Genomic DNA, 17,027 nt, shown 5'->3' on the forward strand with positions numbered 1-17,027 from the left:
CTTCTACTTTTTTAATACTTGAGTACAAATTAAAGTTGTACTTTTTTACTTTTACTCAAGAATGATTTTGAGCAGATACTTGTACTTTCATTTGAGTAAAATTTTTGAGTATTTTTTACACTTCTGCAGCTACAATTGTAATTAGTAAATAATGCAATTTAATTACAATTTATTTATTTACTATTTATATATTTTATTTAAATTCTATTTTGACCCCTGTAGTAGTTTTATTTTTAATTATTATTATTATATATATTTTTTTTACTTCCATAATATTTGAGGGAGGGGGAACAATTAATTGTAATTACAATCCTGTTTACGGCACCCATTTGTTCAGCACTTTTTTTCTATGGACGTCTTAGCTTATCGGGACAATTATTACTAATCATTTTTCTTTTTATTCCTACATTAGCCTACGTATGTATCTAATTTTGTCAGAATGATGTCCCTCCCCCAAGTCAGGCGGAATATTTGGCAACCCTGTCAGATCGGCACCAGAAGCAAGTGCGTGAGAGACGAGAACATCCACTAAGGAACAGGAACGCCCTGCAACGGGTTACAAAACACATTTCTGACAATGTCGAAGCATGCTGTAGTCCAGTTTGGTGTCGTTTGCGCGTTACTGTTTCCAGGAGTCTTTGGTTTTGGTGAGTATTATTTTACTGAAGCCTCTCGTGCTAACGATGGCACATCGTTGCATGAGCGTCATACACTCATGAGTTTTGAGGGGGCAGGTGTGTGTGTGTGTGTGGAATGGGGGTTTGGGGGGGGGGGGGGGGGGTGTTGAGTTGGAGAGGGTCGTTCTTGTGTCTCAGGTGTGCATGAGTGAGGGGGTGTGGGGGGGGGGGGGGGGGGTTATGTGACACAGCAGCACTGCATAACAGATATAAGCTAATAGATTTATTTGATTCGATTTTTATTCAGGATATTTCCAAACGCAATAACTTATCAGGAAATGTCTTAAACATTATATAAGAATATATTTAAAGGAAATAATTTACTTAAGTACCAGATAAGTGTGTCATAACATAGTTTTAATACGAATGACTTTGTATTTAATGTGAATTGAATAAAAATAGGCCTATTGTCAGTTAATAACATTTTCATTTTACAAAGAGCAAAGAACATTCTACATTATCAAATAACTTTTTCACTTCTGTCTAGCCAGAGTTCAGGCACTCTTAAAACTCCCATTTAAATCACTGAAGCTGTTTAAACTGCTAAATGAACATCTTACTTACATTCGTATGTATATCTGCACTCTGTTGTTTATAATTCAGACAGTGAGCAAGTGAACGAAACGCATTTCAGCGCTGACTCAACAGAATCGTGTGTGAGGAGTTCTACTGCAGCGCTGTACAAACGCGTCCGTCTCTGCAGCGCAGGCCAAAGCGCAAACGCAGATTTGAATTTAGCAGCTGATGCTATGACGCACTGAACGATCTAATCACACCGGTATGATTGTATCAAATAGAAAAAAAATATAATTCGGCTATTTTTTTATCTTTTGGAAGCTGTATTTAAAATCCACTTGGTTAAGACATCACTTTGGTCATGACGCCTCTGCATTGTTGTAACATATATTTTAATCAGTCCCATTATGAAATATAATGTGAACAAGAAAGAACAACTGACTAAAAGAATAAAAATAAGACAACAAATAACACATGAGGAGATAAAATGCGATAAGAGAACTACATTGACTGAGGCAGTTGCATTTTGAACTCCAGCCAAAATTAAAAACATTGATTGGTGAAATTTACTAAGATTAATGAATGACGCACAAGATTGTTGCAGATGTGACAGTGAGTTTGTGGTAAGAGTGCCAGTACAGCTATCAGAATGAGCCGTTTGCTGTACTGCATAATATAGAGTATTAGAGAATCTGACCAGGGCCGTATTAAGACAGTGTGGTGCCCCTGGGCAATATAACGCAAATATATAAACAAATCTTTCGATCCCTGTAACATTTTGAATTGTAGCTAAACGTCTAGCATCCTTGTCTTTCTTTAACTTTCTTTTTGCAAAACCACTCAATTGACGTCTGTCCATTTTGATTCATTTTCTGTAGCCGTTAAAAAAAATTACACATTTTGCGCATACTTGTTGTGGACCAACAGATTGGAGACGGAAGGGGAGGGACTGATAGTGGTCATGTAATCTTTATTTATTTATAATCTATTATTATTGTTGTTAAGTTAGTGTTCATAAACGAGTTATGCATGGTCTTTTAAGAATTTCAAGTTAATAATAACATTTACGAAAAATATATTTTTAAAGCTTGTGTCATGTGGTGCCCCCCTAGTTGTTGTGAATGGTTGGTGCCCCTGGGCACTGGCCCAAGTGCCCTTATTGGTTAATCCGGCTCTGCATCTGACAGCTGAAAGCCATGACTGACCAGTCCAATCGATGATATGTGCTTCTTTAGGAAAAATTTATTTAATAGCCAAATTCCTGGAGAGGTACCATTCATCTTACACAAACTATGGCAGGAAAGGTCAGTGAAGGCCGTCTGCATCCTGAGACACTGTCTGGGATGGATGTTACAGAGCCGCTGAGATCATCAGCTCTGTGAGACAACCACTGCTCAAAATGACTTCAATACACTTAAATTACTCTCTGTTCTTATATATTGTTCCTGTTTTTATTATTATTGTTATTATTTATATTATGTGAACTGCCTAATAAAACATTCGAGGAACATTTTTTTTTTCTTTTATTTGCTTTTTTTTTGGTTCAAGACTTAGTGAGGTCATTTTTTTTATCTCTTCAGACAGATAATTAAAAAAAATGCAGTCTATCAGCATGCTAAACATTTTAACGTCTTCAAGAGATAAATAGAGTTGTTTATCATCTGTTGGTTATCACATTGTTTCAGTACAGTAAAGCATTTATTTTATATGACAAAAATCTTACTATTTCTATTTTTTTCTTTTTTCTGAATTTAGAATGATCTGTTAGATATCATATATCTTAACAGAGACATCTGCATGTAGGATCTTCATTTCTCTTGCTCTAATGGCAGATCATCACATGGCTTCCAGCTGGAGTCCCACTCAATACGGTTGACTTTAGCAGATGTCTTATCTCTATTGAAGTCATTAGTGTCAGTTTGCCTTGTCTCTTTAATAAACAAATGTTTGGGTCTAGAGTTCTAATATTTGTTTATGTGTTTGAGTGTTAAACCTTTTCTTATTTCTCTTTCGCACTTTCACGTCCTTCCTCTTGTCTATTTTTGAGTTTTAGTTCTTTATTTAGTTCTTTTATTTGGTTCTAGAACATGGTATGCAGCCTTTGGGTTTATTTTCACACTTGTATCACAGTAAAACCACAGTTAGGTCTGATCTGTGATCACACGTGGTTACAGCTGCAAATCAGTGTGGCCTTAAACCTGGTTTGATTGAGTACATGGAGGTGTTGGTTGAAATAATAATCAATAATCAAACAAAGCAACAGTGTGTGTACAGGCATAGGCAGTCTTTAATAATCCAAACAGGGTAAATCCAACACAGAAGAAAGCACCACAACACATAGTAAAGAAAAGCCCAGATAACCAAGAACTGAAAGAGTGAGCAAAAGACGTGATAAAGAGATTGAAAGTATGCAGCTGAAACTCATGAATGCCCAAAAGCACGATGCTGACTGAACACAAAGTTCATATATATAAGGCTTCAAATGCAAAGCCTGCAAGCACCTAACATGTTCTTCTAATATGAGCATTTTTACCAGGCTCATATATTTAAGTTCAGTTATTTCACTTTAATGGCAACAACCTATTCATTGCCAATAAAGTGAAATTACAAAGCCCAAACATAGAATGAAAAAAATATATATAATAATTTTAAAAGTGTTTAGGATGGCACTTACAGGCTTTTGCATTTGAAGTCTTCATATATACACAGGTGCATCTATATTTTTTTGCATTTCAAAAATTATTCAAGATTCATTACATATAAAGTAAAACATTTCAAAAGTTTTAGATTTTATTTTGATGATTAGAGTTTAAAGCTCATGAAAGTCAAAAAATAAAGTATCTCAAAATGTTATTGCTTTCGGAGGTGGATGCTGCTGTGTGGGAATGCAGTTGTTTAACACTTATGGGAGGCAATTATACAGAAATACTTTGACAGACTTTGCACAGGCATTTTTGAATAACCATAAGAACATTTTAGGTGCTGTAGAACAAGATTTTTCCATAAACAAGGTTTACCATCCAGTACCGCTAAGTCACTTGACTTTTTTGATGCATTTGGAGTAATTTATTCACAAAATGCATTTCCCATTATCCACATTTCCTCTTTTTCGCACAAATCAGAAACGTTTTTGTGAATTACAGCATTTTTAGTGGAAATTTAGCATTTCCATCACTCAATTCTGATGCGATACTTCAAAATGCGCAGGGTGATGGAAACCCAGCTACTGAGGTGTGGCATGGAAGAGATCCACCTGTGGCACTGCTTAGGCACTATTGAGCCTTCAGCTCACCTGGATAGTTGGATTGACTGTTTCATCTTTCTCTTGAAAATATCCCAGATTCCATATAGAGTTCAAGTCAAGCATTTTGGATGGCCAAGCAAGCACAGTAATATCATGGTCAGCAAACCACTTGGAACCAGTCAACTTTGCTTTTAAATACTTTGATACAGCACTCTGTGAACAGCCAGACCTTTCAGTAATTACCTTCTGTGACATTCCCCTTATTTTGGAGGGTGTCAATGATCGTCTTCTGGACTATTGCCAAGTCAGCAGTCTTCCCCATTATTGTGATTTTAAAGAACAAGAGACACCTGTAACTTATACGGTAGCGATGGTCATTAAATTAAACTCAAATGTAAATATTAGGGCCGGGACTTTAACGCGTTAATTGAGATTAATTAATTACACAAAAAATAACGCGTTAATTGAGATTAATTAGTTACAGAAAAAAATTTCCCGCATTTTTAATAACTTATTTTTGCACCGTGGAACGTTTCTAACTGGATGAGTTTCGGCGGACCGATTATACTGAAGCACCAACTAGCGTTCGCATATCACCGCAGCACATGATCGAACCATAGTTGCGCTTATAAAACGCGACTTTGGGCTTTTTTTTTTGTAAGTCGCGTAAAAACAACACGGGTTGCGGTTGCATTTTTGGGCTTATTAAAGAATAGATGGTTGCTTGTTAGGACAATCTGACAAGCAACTTCGTTTTCTTTACATCTATGGTGTACATTGATACTGATACATTGATTGACACTGTCTGCTTAAAGATATAGCCAAATCAGTGCAATCGTATAAGTGCTGTGGCGTAACATTCGACAAAACATTCCGCTGAATCCGCCCCCTTATCCCCCTCATTGGAGTAAAATCACGTTCAACGTGCAGGCGGCGCGCTCTATGATCTACAGAAACACACGTATTCCAATTTCTACAAACAATGCCTCCGACGAAGAGGAGAATTTTATTTTATTAAGCTAAATATATGTTACAGCTAACCTTAATGCTCTTGTCTTTCCCTTCTTGTCTTTTTGTCCTTTTCCTTCTCCCCAATCCGATTCAGCCTCACAGGTGATCGGAGATGAGGAACGTTTTTATTTATTTTTATCCTTTTTTTCCTAATCAGTTTATCCTTTTCTAATAAAGCAGTGTTTTCACTTTAATATGTTGCAGGCTCATTTATTGTTAATAAATATTAATGCGGAAAATAAATTATCAAATAATATTGGGCTTGTTTTGGGCTTGTTTTTGAAGCTCCAGTTGCGTATTTGTCTCGCGAGAGTTGGCAACTGTGGATCGAACCTCAAGTATCACCTCAACGCAAAACATATAGCAGCTAGCGTGGACTTTACACTTTATGTTGAACTATGTATTATTTTGTTGGTGCAACTGGCAGTTTATGTTAAACTCTTTATTGTTTTGGCCAAGGCTATTGAGAGTTGGACTTAGTATGTTATGGCCTCTGAAGTAACAGAAAGATGTTTTCTAATAGTCATGGTTTCCAATGTTCTGAATGTAATTGACAGAATTGTGTATTACTTAAAAAAACTGTTTACAGAAGGTTCCAGCACCTATAAGCTACCTGAATTTCTAAAATGTACTATTTCTAAATTGTTTCTAAATATGCTATAGCTACACTTAATGGCAAAAATTGCACTGCTCTGCTAGACTTGGTTGAATAAAAATAAACAATATTTTGTTGCTTAAGGTTATGTATTCAGTCATTATTCAATGGTATACTATAAATCCATGTGAAAAAAATTACTTCTCACTGTTCTCAGGTCAAATATTTATATGCGATTAATTTCGATTAATTAATTACAAAGCCTCTAATTAATTAGATTAATTTTTTTAATCGAGTCCCGGCCCTAGTTATAAGATTATTTAATATTTTTTCATATTTAATAATTTTTTTTTTTACTTTAATGAGCTATGAGCTCTTATCCATTACATTATATTATTCATTTAGCTGATCCAAAAAAAAACAACAACTTTTGAATTGTTTTACTTTGCATGTTATGAATCTAGTATATATGAAAGTTTCACTTTTTGAAATGTAAAAAAAAAAAAAAGAATTATTTGAATTTTGCCAATTACGATCGCGGGACCCAACGTAGCAGAGTGAGTCGTGGGACAACACCTGATGGGTGAGTGCGAGTGGGTAGAGACTTTTGTGTGTGTAATATGGGAGAATAAGGGTGAACACACACACACACACACACACTCACACACACACACGGTTCGTTTAGCCAGCCCTGGCTCAGTTGTAAGAGGTGGTTTGCCGTGAGTGCGGTACGCATGTAGTGTGAGCAGAGTGTGGACCTTCTGATAGGTGTAGCACGATTGTGTACATTTCTTAGGCCGGTGACTAATTGGCTGCGTGGCGTCTCTGCTGCGTGTCAGGAGCGTGGCGGCTGACTCGCGTTTTCTGTGTCTTTATAACACCAGAACCGTGCCTGACACGCTGCTGCTGCTGTAGGGAGACCAGGCTCTTGTCTTCATGACAACAATATCAATTTTTTTTTTTACACACCTACACCTACGCCTACTGATAAAGGACACCGTCAACAGTATTGATGGCAAAATAGACTATGTTTGACAGGTGCAATATTTGAAAATCGATTATTATTTATTTTTATTTTGTTAATTAAATTTATATCTGAATTTATGTCAACCTATAGACTTTCAAATATCAAAATGTCATGAATTAATATGTATTTGTGTTCAAAATGACATATAAAAATATTTTTCCTATTTTGCCTGGAAACGCTTCCAACACGCGCACGTGTCGCGTGAAAAATAGGCGTCGGTTCTATTTTTAACATGCACGTGTTTTCCGCGCGGCTTGAGCCGCACATGAGACGCGCGTCTCACGCAGGCAGTCTGCAAGCTCTAACCTGTTAACATGGGAGCCAAATTAATAACAGACACGCCACGCAGCTGAGACACTTGCTCCACGCATTCAGTGTGTCGTCGGCCTTAGTGGCAAAAGTGATAATTCTGTGTAACGATGTACAAACTTCACAATCATCGGGAAGAAGGAGGGGGGAACCGGCGGACAATCAAAATAAATTTCATAATAAAATGAAGACAAAACAGTGCCACGCACAAACAAAATCAAACCACAAACTAAAACTCAGGCCTGGTCACGGTGACCTGCGGGAACCTGGGGGTAGGACAGATGAGGCGAGAGAAAAGGAGATGGAAGGATGAGGAGTGACAGAGACCAGAGAAGGGAGAGAGGAGCAAAAAGAAGAAGAAGAAGAAAAAATTAGGTTCCCTGACACGCTGCTTTGCCCTCCACCAGCTGGGTGATCTCCTCCATGGTGCCTGGCGGTGGCACTGGACGGACCTCGGCGGACGGCACGACACTCCTCTGCCGCCCGGTGGATGGCTCCTCTGGTTTTGGGCAGCCGGCAGGAGTCTCCCGTTCCCTGCTCCTCCCCATCATGGTGGACGGCAGCAGGCTCCGGCCCTCTGGTGAACGGCAGCGACTCCTCAACTCCCTCATGGACGTCAGCCGCGAGCTCGCCCATCCCCGGTAACTGACTCCAGCCCACCGCCTCGAGCGTCCATGGCGGCACACTTGGATTCACCACAGCGGCGAGGGATCTTCAGCAGCGTGTCCTTCCTTCTCCCGGGCTTCGGCACCACTGTAACGATGTACAAACTTCACAATCATCGGGAAGAAGGAGGCGGGAACCGGCGGACAATCAAAATACATTTAATAATAAAATGAAGACAAAACAGCACAGCAGCCCTTAATGGCCGGCTGCCGCGCACAAACAAAATCAAACCCAGGCCTGGTCCTCTCTCGTCATTCACTGTCGTTGCTCCTGTTTTATTTCCTTCGATCTCCTCCGTAGGACTCAAGACCGCCCCCATTCCCACGGCTCCATCCGGTGACCGGGGTTTCCCCAATAGCGGCATCGGATTGGATTCGCTTAGATAAATAGGACCCACCTCGGATTTCTGAGGAAATCAGAAAAAGAGCTGTGAAAAATACTTAGACATGGACTTCTTATACTCACCTAAAACCCCCGAGAAGGAATTGGAAGAAGAGATGATGGAAAGGCTAACTTTGGTGCTGAGAAAGCCGTACAACAGTAGATTGTGCATGGCGAGGTTTCTCTGTGAAAATACGGACAGCGTGCGAGATGGATGAATCAAGATCAAAGATGATGTGACCTCATATCATAATATGTTCCCTCAAATATAATCTGGTGATGGTATAAACTGTTTTACAGTGATATAATAAAGGTTTTAAATAAAAAATCCTAGAATGAAATGGAAATAAAATATTTTAAATATAACAATCAATAAAGAGGATGTATAATAAAATATTTAAAATAAAAATCCACAAGCTACTGCATATGTGCCAATGAGTCAAATACCAGTTGGTGCTTCCTCTAATATTCCATCACAACTAGTTGGTGCTACTTGTAATATTTATTTACAATCAACAAAGATGCAGCACAAAGGAGGATTGAACACTCATGACAGCAGTACTCACCATAAACAGGATCCAAGGGAAATATGACAACACAAGCTACAAACCCTCTTCAATCTCAAGATGAACCTCTGTTTGAGAGGCAGGAAGAGCTCACTGCATATCTGGTACATCAAGCACAACCTCACACACATTCATATAGAGAGATTCCAGTCTTTTATGTTAATTCACTCCATTATGTACCCTTTATTCAAGCGTTTGAGCATGGTATTGAGGAAAGGACTCATAATATAAAAGGGATTGCTTGTATTTTCTGGAGCAATTTACCACAGGACAACCGAAAGAATTGGTTCAGAGTTGCCAACATCTTGATCCTGAAATAGGGTATTCATTAGCTACAAATCATTTGAAGAAACAATTTGGCAATGAGTTTTAAGTATCTGCTGTGTATATAGATAAAGCTTTAGGCTGGCCCTTGATAAAGATAGAGGACGCCCAAGGGTTATATGCAAATTCCTTGTTTCTGCGCTCATTTTGTTATTTTATTGAGAATATATTTTATATGCAAGAGCTCAGTATGCCAACTAATATGAGAACTGTTGTAATGAAGTTACCTTTCAAGCTGAGAGAATGTTGGAGAGAAACAGCCTGTGAGCTAATGCATTTGATCCAAGAAATAGCTAATTTCTTACATCTTTTGGATTTCATTGAACAACAAAGTGCAAGCAAACCTAATAAGATATTCAAGGGAAACAGTTTTGCTACAAATGTTGTTGCTTCAGTTCCAGTTAAAAACTTACAACAAGGGATTTGTTCAGTGAGCAAGACCAATGAAAACAAGACTTGCTTGTTATGTCAAGGCAGTCATGTATTAAAAAGGTATTGTGCTTTAAAGAAGTCACATCGAGAAAAGATTGAGATGAATTTGTTTCAGTTGTTTGAATTCAGGACATGTAAGCAAAGTGTCACGATTCGCACACACAAACAGGTAGATTCAAATGCAGTTTATTTAGGGGTATCCAAAAATCATAATCCAGTCAGGCAAAAGGTCAACATCCAGAAAAGCAGTCCAAAAACATGGAACACGACAAACACTAGGGAACGCGAAAAAGCAGGGTGACATAAACCAAGGACTCCATGACAATGACAGAAACAAACGTTATATATGGACAGGTGCAAACAATGTGAGTGGGAACAGCTGTGTGCAATGAAGTGATTAGTCCAGATAAGGGCTTGAGTGAAATGCAGTACTGAAGTGGGGTGACGATAAGGGGAAGTGAAACCTCTAGTGGGGAACAGAGGACAGGAAGTGAAAAAACAACAACAAAACAAACTAAAGAGACCAGGGCAGATCAGAGAGTTCAGGGGCCCAGGGCAGTGCTGACAGAGCAGGAATCCAGGGTGGAGCAGGTGGAACTGGAGCCCACCGGGTAGGCACAGGCAGAACTGGAGCCCACCATAGCCGAACAGACGGGACCGAAGCCCACCAGGGCAGAGCAGAGGACCACCATAGCCGTGCGGACAAGACAGAGGATCACCACAGCCGTGCGGACGAGTCAGAGGCCCAACAGCGGCGCAGAGGACCACCTTAGCTGTTACCGACAAGAAAGAAGCCCACCAGGGCAGCAGTTGCCGCCACCGCTGTAACAGTCTCCTTGACAGCAATAAAACAGGCCGAGAGAGCTTTGCTGGGTACAACAGACAGGATGTGATGAGGCTCTGGAAGTTCAGCTGAGACGTGACCAGGCTCTGGAAGAATGGTATTGATTTGACTGGGCTCATAAAGAACAACCGTGACATGACCAAGATCACAGAGATCAACAGTTACTTGACCTTGTTCATGGAGATCAACGGTGACTTGACTTGACTCATGAGGTTTAACTGTGGTTTTACTTGACTCATGGGTGTTAATGGTGACTTGACCTGACTCTGGATGTTCAATGAAGACTTGACTTGACTCTGGACGGTCAATGGTGATCTGACTAAACTCTGGGAAATCAACGGGGACCTGATCAATGTTGATCTGCCTAGACTCTATGAAATCAATGGGGACCTGATCAATGGGGAACTGACTCGACTCTGGGAAATCAATGGGGACCTGATCAATGGTGATCTGACTCGACTCTGGGAAATCAACGAGGACCTGATCAATGGGGACCTGACTCGACACTGGGAAATCAACAGGGACCTGATCAATGGGGACCTGACTCGACACTGGGAACTCAATGGGGACCTGATCAATGTCAAAGTCAAAGTCACCTTTATTTATATAGCACTTTAAACAAAATACATTGCGTACTGAACAACATTCACTTGGAAAACAGTGTCTCAAAAATGCAAAATGAAAGTTAAAGGCAGTTCATCATTGAATTCAGTTATGTCATCTCTGTTCAGTTTTAAATAGTGTCTGTGCATTAATTTGCAATCAAGTCAATGGTATCTCTGTAGATGAAGTGACCCCAACTAAGCAAGCCAGAGTCGACAGTGGCAAGGAACTGAAACTCCATCGGTGACAGAATGGAGAAAAAAACCTTGGGAGAAACCGGGCTCAGTTGGGGGGCCAGTTCTCCTCTGACCAGACGAAACCAGTAGTTCAATTCCAGGCTGCAGCAAAGTCAGATTGTGCAGAAGAATCATCTGTTTCCTGTGGTCTTTTCCTGGATGTCCTCTGAGAAAAGGTTTTTACAGGGGATCTGTATCCGGGTGACTGCAGTGATCCTCTGATCTGGACACAGACGGGATCTGGTGGCCACAGTGACCTCAGAACAAGAGAGAAACGGATAAATATTAGCATACAGTAGATGCCATTCTTCTAATGATGTAGCAAGTGCATAGGGTGTTATGTGAAGTGGTTCTGGTTCCAGTTTACCTAATTAATGCAGCCTAAAAATCCTTTAACGGATTTGGATATTAAAAGCATATTAGTATGTTATGTGTATGCTAGGTTAAAGAGATGGGTCTTTAATCTAGATTTAAACTGCAAGAGTGTGTCTGCCTCCCGAACAATGTTAGGTAGGTTATTCCAGAGTTTAGGCGCCAAATAGGAAAAGGATCTGCTGCCTGAAGTTGATTTTGATATTCTAGGTATTATCAAATTGCCTGAGTTTTGAGAACGTAGCGGACGTAGAGGAGTATAATATAAAAGGAGCTCATTCAAATACTGAGGTGCTAAACCATTCAGGGCTTTATAAGTAATAAGCAATATTTTAAAATCTATACGATGTTTGATAGGGAGCCAGTGCAGTGTGGACAGAACCGGGCTAATATGGTCATACTTCCTGGTTCTAGTAAGAACTCTTGCTGCTGCATTTTGGACTAGCTGTAGTTTGTTTACTAAGCATGCAGAACAACCACCCAATAAAGCATTACAATAATCTAACTTTGACGTCATAAATGCATGGATTAACATTTCTGCATTTGACATTGAGAGCATAGGCCGTAATTTAGATATATTTTTGAGATGGAAAAATGCAGTTTTACAAATGCTAGAAACGTGGCTTTCTAAGGAAAGATTGCGATCAAATAGCACACCTAGGTTCCTAACTGATGACGAAGAATTGACAGAGCAACCATCAAGTCTTAGACAGTGTTCTAGGTTATTACAAGTGGAGTTTTTAGGTCCTATAATTAACACCTCTGTTTTTTCTGAATTTAGCAGTAAAAAATTACTTGTCTTCCAGTTTTTTATATCGACTATGCATTCCATTAGTTTTTCAAACTGGTGTGTTTCCCCGGGCTGCAAAGAAATATAGAGCTGAGTATCATCAGCATAACAGTGAAAGCTAACACCATGTTTCCTGATGATATCTCCCAAGGGTAACATATAAAAGCGTGAAGAGTAGTGGCCCTAGTACTGAGCCTTGAGGTACTCCATACTTCACTTGTGATCGATATGATACATCTTCATTCACTGCTATGAACTGATGGCGGTCATATAAGTACGATTTAAACAATGCTAATGCACTTCCACTGATGCCAACAAAGTGTTCTATGCAAAAGAATGCTGTGGTCAATTGTGTCAAACGCAGCACTAAGTTCCAATAAAACTAAAAGAGAGATACACCCACAATCAGATGATAAGAGCAGATCATTTGTAACTCTAAGGAGAGCAGTCTCAGTACTATGATACGGTCTAAATCCTGACTGGAAATCCTCAAATATACCATTTATCTCTAAGAAGGAATATAATTGTGAGGATACCACCTTTTCTAGTATCTTGGACAGAAAAGGGAGATTTGAGATTGGTCTATAATTAACTAGTTCTTTGGGGTCAAGTTCTGTTTTTTTGATGAGAGACTTAATAACAGCCAGTTTGAAGGTTTTGGGGACATATCCTAATGACAATGAGGAATTAATAATAGTCAGAAGAGGATCTATGACTTCTGGAAGCACCTCTTTTAGGAGCTTAGATGGTATAGGGTCTAACATACATGTTAGTTTAGATTATTTAACAAGTTTATACAATTCTTCCTCTCCTATAGTAGAGAATGAGTGGAACTGTTCCTCAGGGGGTCTATAGTGCACTGTCTGATGTGATACTGTAGCTGATGGCTGAATGGTTGCAATTTTATCTCTAATAGTATTGATTTTAGAAGTAAAGGAGTTCATAAAGTCATTACTGCTGTGGTGTTGGGAAATGTCAACACTCGTTGAGGCTTTATAACCTGGGGTTATGTTTGTTTTCTTCTAAAAGAGAAGAAAAGTAATCAGATCTAGCAGTTTTTAATGCTTTTCTGTAGGATAGGTTACTTTCCCGCTAAGCAATACAAAATACCTCTAGTTTTGTTTTCCTCCAGCTGCGCTCCATTTTTCAGGCTCCTCTCTTTAGGGTGCGAGTATGCTCATTATACCATGGTGTCAAACTGTTTTCCTTAACCTTCCTTAAGCGTAAAAGAGCAACTGTATTTAACGTGCTAGAAAAGAGAGAGTCCATAGTTTCTGTTACATCATCAAGTTGTTCTGAGGTTTTGGATATGCTAAGGAATTTGGATACATCAGGAAGATAACTTAAAAAGCAGTCTTTTGTGGTAGAAGTGATGGTTCTTCCATACTTGTAACAAGAAGTAGAATTTACAATTTTCGCTATATGAAGTTTGCACAGAACTAAATAATGATCTGAGATATCATCACTTGGCTGAATAATTTCAACACTATCAACATCAGTTCCATGTGACAGTATTAAATCTAGAGTATGATTTCGACAATGAGTAGGTCCTGAAACGTGTTGTCTAACACCAATAGAGTTCAGAATGTCTATAAATGCTGATCCCAATGGATCTTTTTCATTATCGACATGGATATTAAAATCACCAACTATTAAAACTGTTGTGGACCTGACTTGACTCTGGAGCATCCACGGAGAACTGACTCGACTCTTGAGGGTCCACGGGGACCTGACTCGACTCTGGAAAGTCAACGGGGACCTGATGAGTGGGGACCTGTCTCGACTCAAAAATAAGCAGGGACCTGATCAGTGGGGACCTGTTCAATGGTGACCTGACTCAACTTTGGAGAGTCCACAGGGACCTGACTTGACTCTGGAGCGTCCACGGGGACCTGATTCGACTCTGGAGCGTCCACAGGGACCTGACTTGGCTCTGGAGAGTCAACGTGGACCTGACTCAACTCTGGAGAGTCAACGTAGACCTGACTCGGCTCTGGAAAGTCAACTGTGCTTGGTGCTTGGCTGGTGGCCATGTTGTGCAGTGGTGCTTGGCTGGTGGCCATGTTGTGCAGTGGTGCTGGGCTGGCGACCATCTTGTGCAGTGGCAATTCCCACACTGCTGAATCTAGGTTTGATGGAGTCCTTCTGTCACGATTCGCACACACAAACGGGGGAATCCAAAAATCATAATCCAGTCAAACGAAAGGTCAACTTCCAGAACAGCAGTCCAAAAACATGAAACACTGATTAATGAGCTCAACATTAGAGGAAAAAGGTTTAACAATTTTCTCCGTACTATAGGACAAGAACAGCCTGTGTCATGTAATGTCATTTCTGGTTTAGAGGTAAGCGGTATCAATAATACATTCTTCTCCCTTCCTGAAGAAAATGCCTGTCAATTTGGAAAATATAGTAATGCAGGAGGAAATTTCCAAATGGCCATATTTGGACAGAGTAAAAATTCCACACATTGAAGCCAATGACTTTCAGAAATTAGCAGTAACTGCAAGGATGAAATCGGTACTCCCTCTGTTACCGTCAACTGGATTTCTATTAGGATGCTTGAAGAATTGCTCCAATGTCAGTATAATAACGACAGTATAATTACTCACATTGTCGAGAAAGAAGAGATGTCAAGGGGTGACATCCCATTCAAAAAATGAAACTTGTATAATATATTCATTCATTACACACGGCCTGATATATTTCAAATGGTTATTTCTTTTAATTTTGATGATTATAACTGACAACTAAGGAAAGTCCCAAATTCAGTATCTCAGAAAATGTTTATATTGTGGAAAAGTGTTAATATTGAAGACACCTGGTGCCACACTCTAATCAGCTAATTAACTCAAAATACCTGCAAAGGCCTTAAAATGATCTCTCAGTCTAGTTCCGTAGGCTACACAATCATGGGGAAGACTGCTGACTTGACAGTTGTCCAAAAGATGACCATTGACACCTTGCACAAGGAGGGCAAGACACAAAAGGTCATTGCAAAAGAGGCTGGCTGTGCACAGAACTCTGTGTCCAAGCACATTAATAGAGAGGTGAAGGGAAGGAAAAGATGTGGTAGAAAAAAGTGTACAAGCAATAGGTGTCACGGTTTTTACGCTGCCTGAAGGAATACGGAGTCGAGGATAAACGGAATAAGGTTTTTAATATATCCAACACAGGGGATATCCAACATGGAGCACAGAGGTAGACACACGTAAGTAGCAAATGCAAATGGTAATGAAGACCCGACAAAACAGAACTGAAAGGACAAGGCTTAAGTACAAAGGATAATTGGGGAAACACAGGTGGATGGAATCATAAATTAACAGGGACATGGAACACATGAGGAAGATAATGGACACACCTGGGAACTAATCAAACACGGAAAGACAGAAACTGGGTCATGGGCAAAAACACATTAAATGAGTCCAGGTGTGTGACAGTACTCCCCCCTCCCGGTAGGTGCGTCCTCGCACCGTAGAAACAACAGAGGGAGGCGTGGGTGGGAACTTGGGAGGAGGTTCCGGTGGAGGACGGACTTCCAGGAGGGGGCCAGCAGACAGGGACCACAGAAGGAGGAGCCAGGGAGGAGATGGAGGAAGGAGCCAGGGAGGAGACAGGAGCAGGAAGAGCCAGATGGTCCACCAGAGACCAGCCAGGACGGAGATCCAAGGTGGAGTCGACGGCGGGAGGAGCCATGGTGAAGGAAGGGTCGACGACACCAGGGAGCCGACAGGCGGAGACTGCACCGGTGGGTGAGGAGCCCAAGATGGAGCAGCACAGCCGCAGAGCCAGGGTGACGACGAGGTTCCGGAGGGCCTAGGTGGAGCAGAAGGCTCAGGCGACCAAGGCGGAGGCGGGGTCCTGGCAGACCGCTGTGGAGCCGGAGCGACCGAGGATGGAGGTGGAACCGGAGGGAAGGAGGAGCCTGACAGAGCCGGAGGGATGGAGTGACGAGGTGGAACCAGAGGAGAGGAGTCCCGAGGTGGCGGATGGTCGACGACTGACCAAGGTGAAGCCGGAGGGACGAGGGAGCCCGGTGGAGCAGGTGGGATGACAGGCCACGGTGGAGACGAGGGAGCTAAGAGCCAAGGCGGAGCCGCTGGGTCGAAGGACCGAGGAGGAGTCCAGGGCTCGGAGGCTGGAGGCGGAGACAGGGCCTTAACGCGCCAAGGCGGAGCTGGAGACTGGCAGTCCAGCGGCGAACCATCGCGCCCCGATGGCGCGGACTGAGGGTGAGCTGCGGGACTGACTGGCACCAGCAGGGATGGCGAGGAACTGGCTGGTCTAGGAGGAGGAGAGAGGAGAAGGATGGGAGGAAGGACAGGAGGATCAGGACTGGACGGAACCAGCGAAAGAGTAGAGGGACCAGCAGGCTTGGGGAGAGGCGGGAGAGGGAGGCTGGGAGGGAATACAGGAGACATAGAAGATTCAGGG

The 17,027-nt window shown here is 41.1% G+C and overlaps 1 protein-coding gene across 1 annotated transcript in view; it reads left to right on the plus strand.

Moving 5' to 3' along the window:
- Positions 1 to 479: 479 nt before the first annotated feature.
- The window catches only part of LOC127969652 (interferon gamma receptor 1-like), a 32,244-nt gene continuing 15,696 nt past the window's right edge, over positions 480 to 17,027 (plus strand). The window contains exon 1 of the mRNA XM_052571706.1: positions 480 to 647. Coding sequence (XP_052427666.1) covers positions 578 to 647 — 70 coding nt within the window. The 5' untranslated portion in view covers positions 480 to 577. The remainder of the gene's footprint in view (positions 648 to 17,027) is intronic.

This window comes from Carassius gibelio, chromosome B13 (genome assembly GCF_023724105.1).
Source record: "Carassius gibelio isolate Cgi1373 ecotype wild population from Czech Republic chromosome B13, carGib1.2-hapl.c, whole genome shotgun sequence".
NCBI classification, from domain to species: domain Eukaryota; kingdom Metazoa; phylum Chordata; class Actinopteri; order Cypriniformes; family Cyprinidae; genus Carassius; species Carassius gibelio.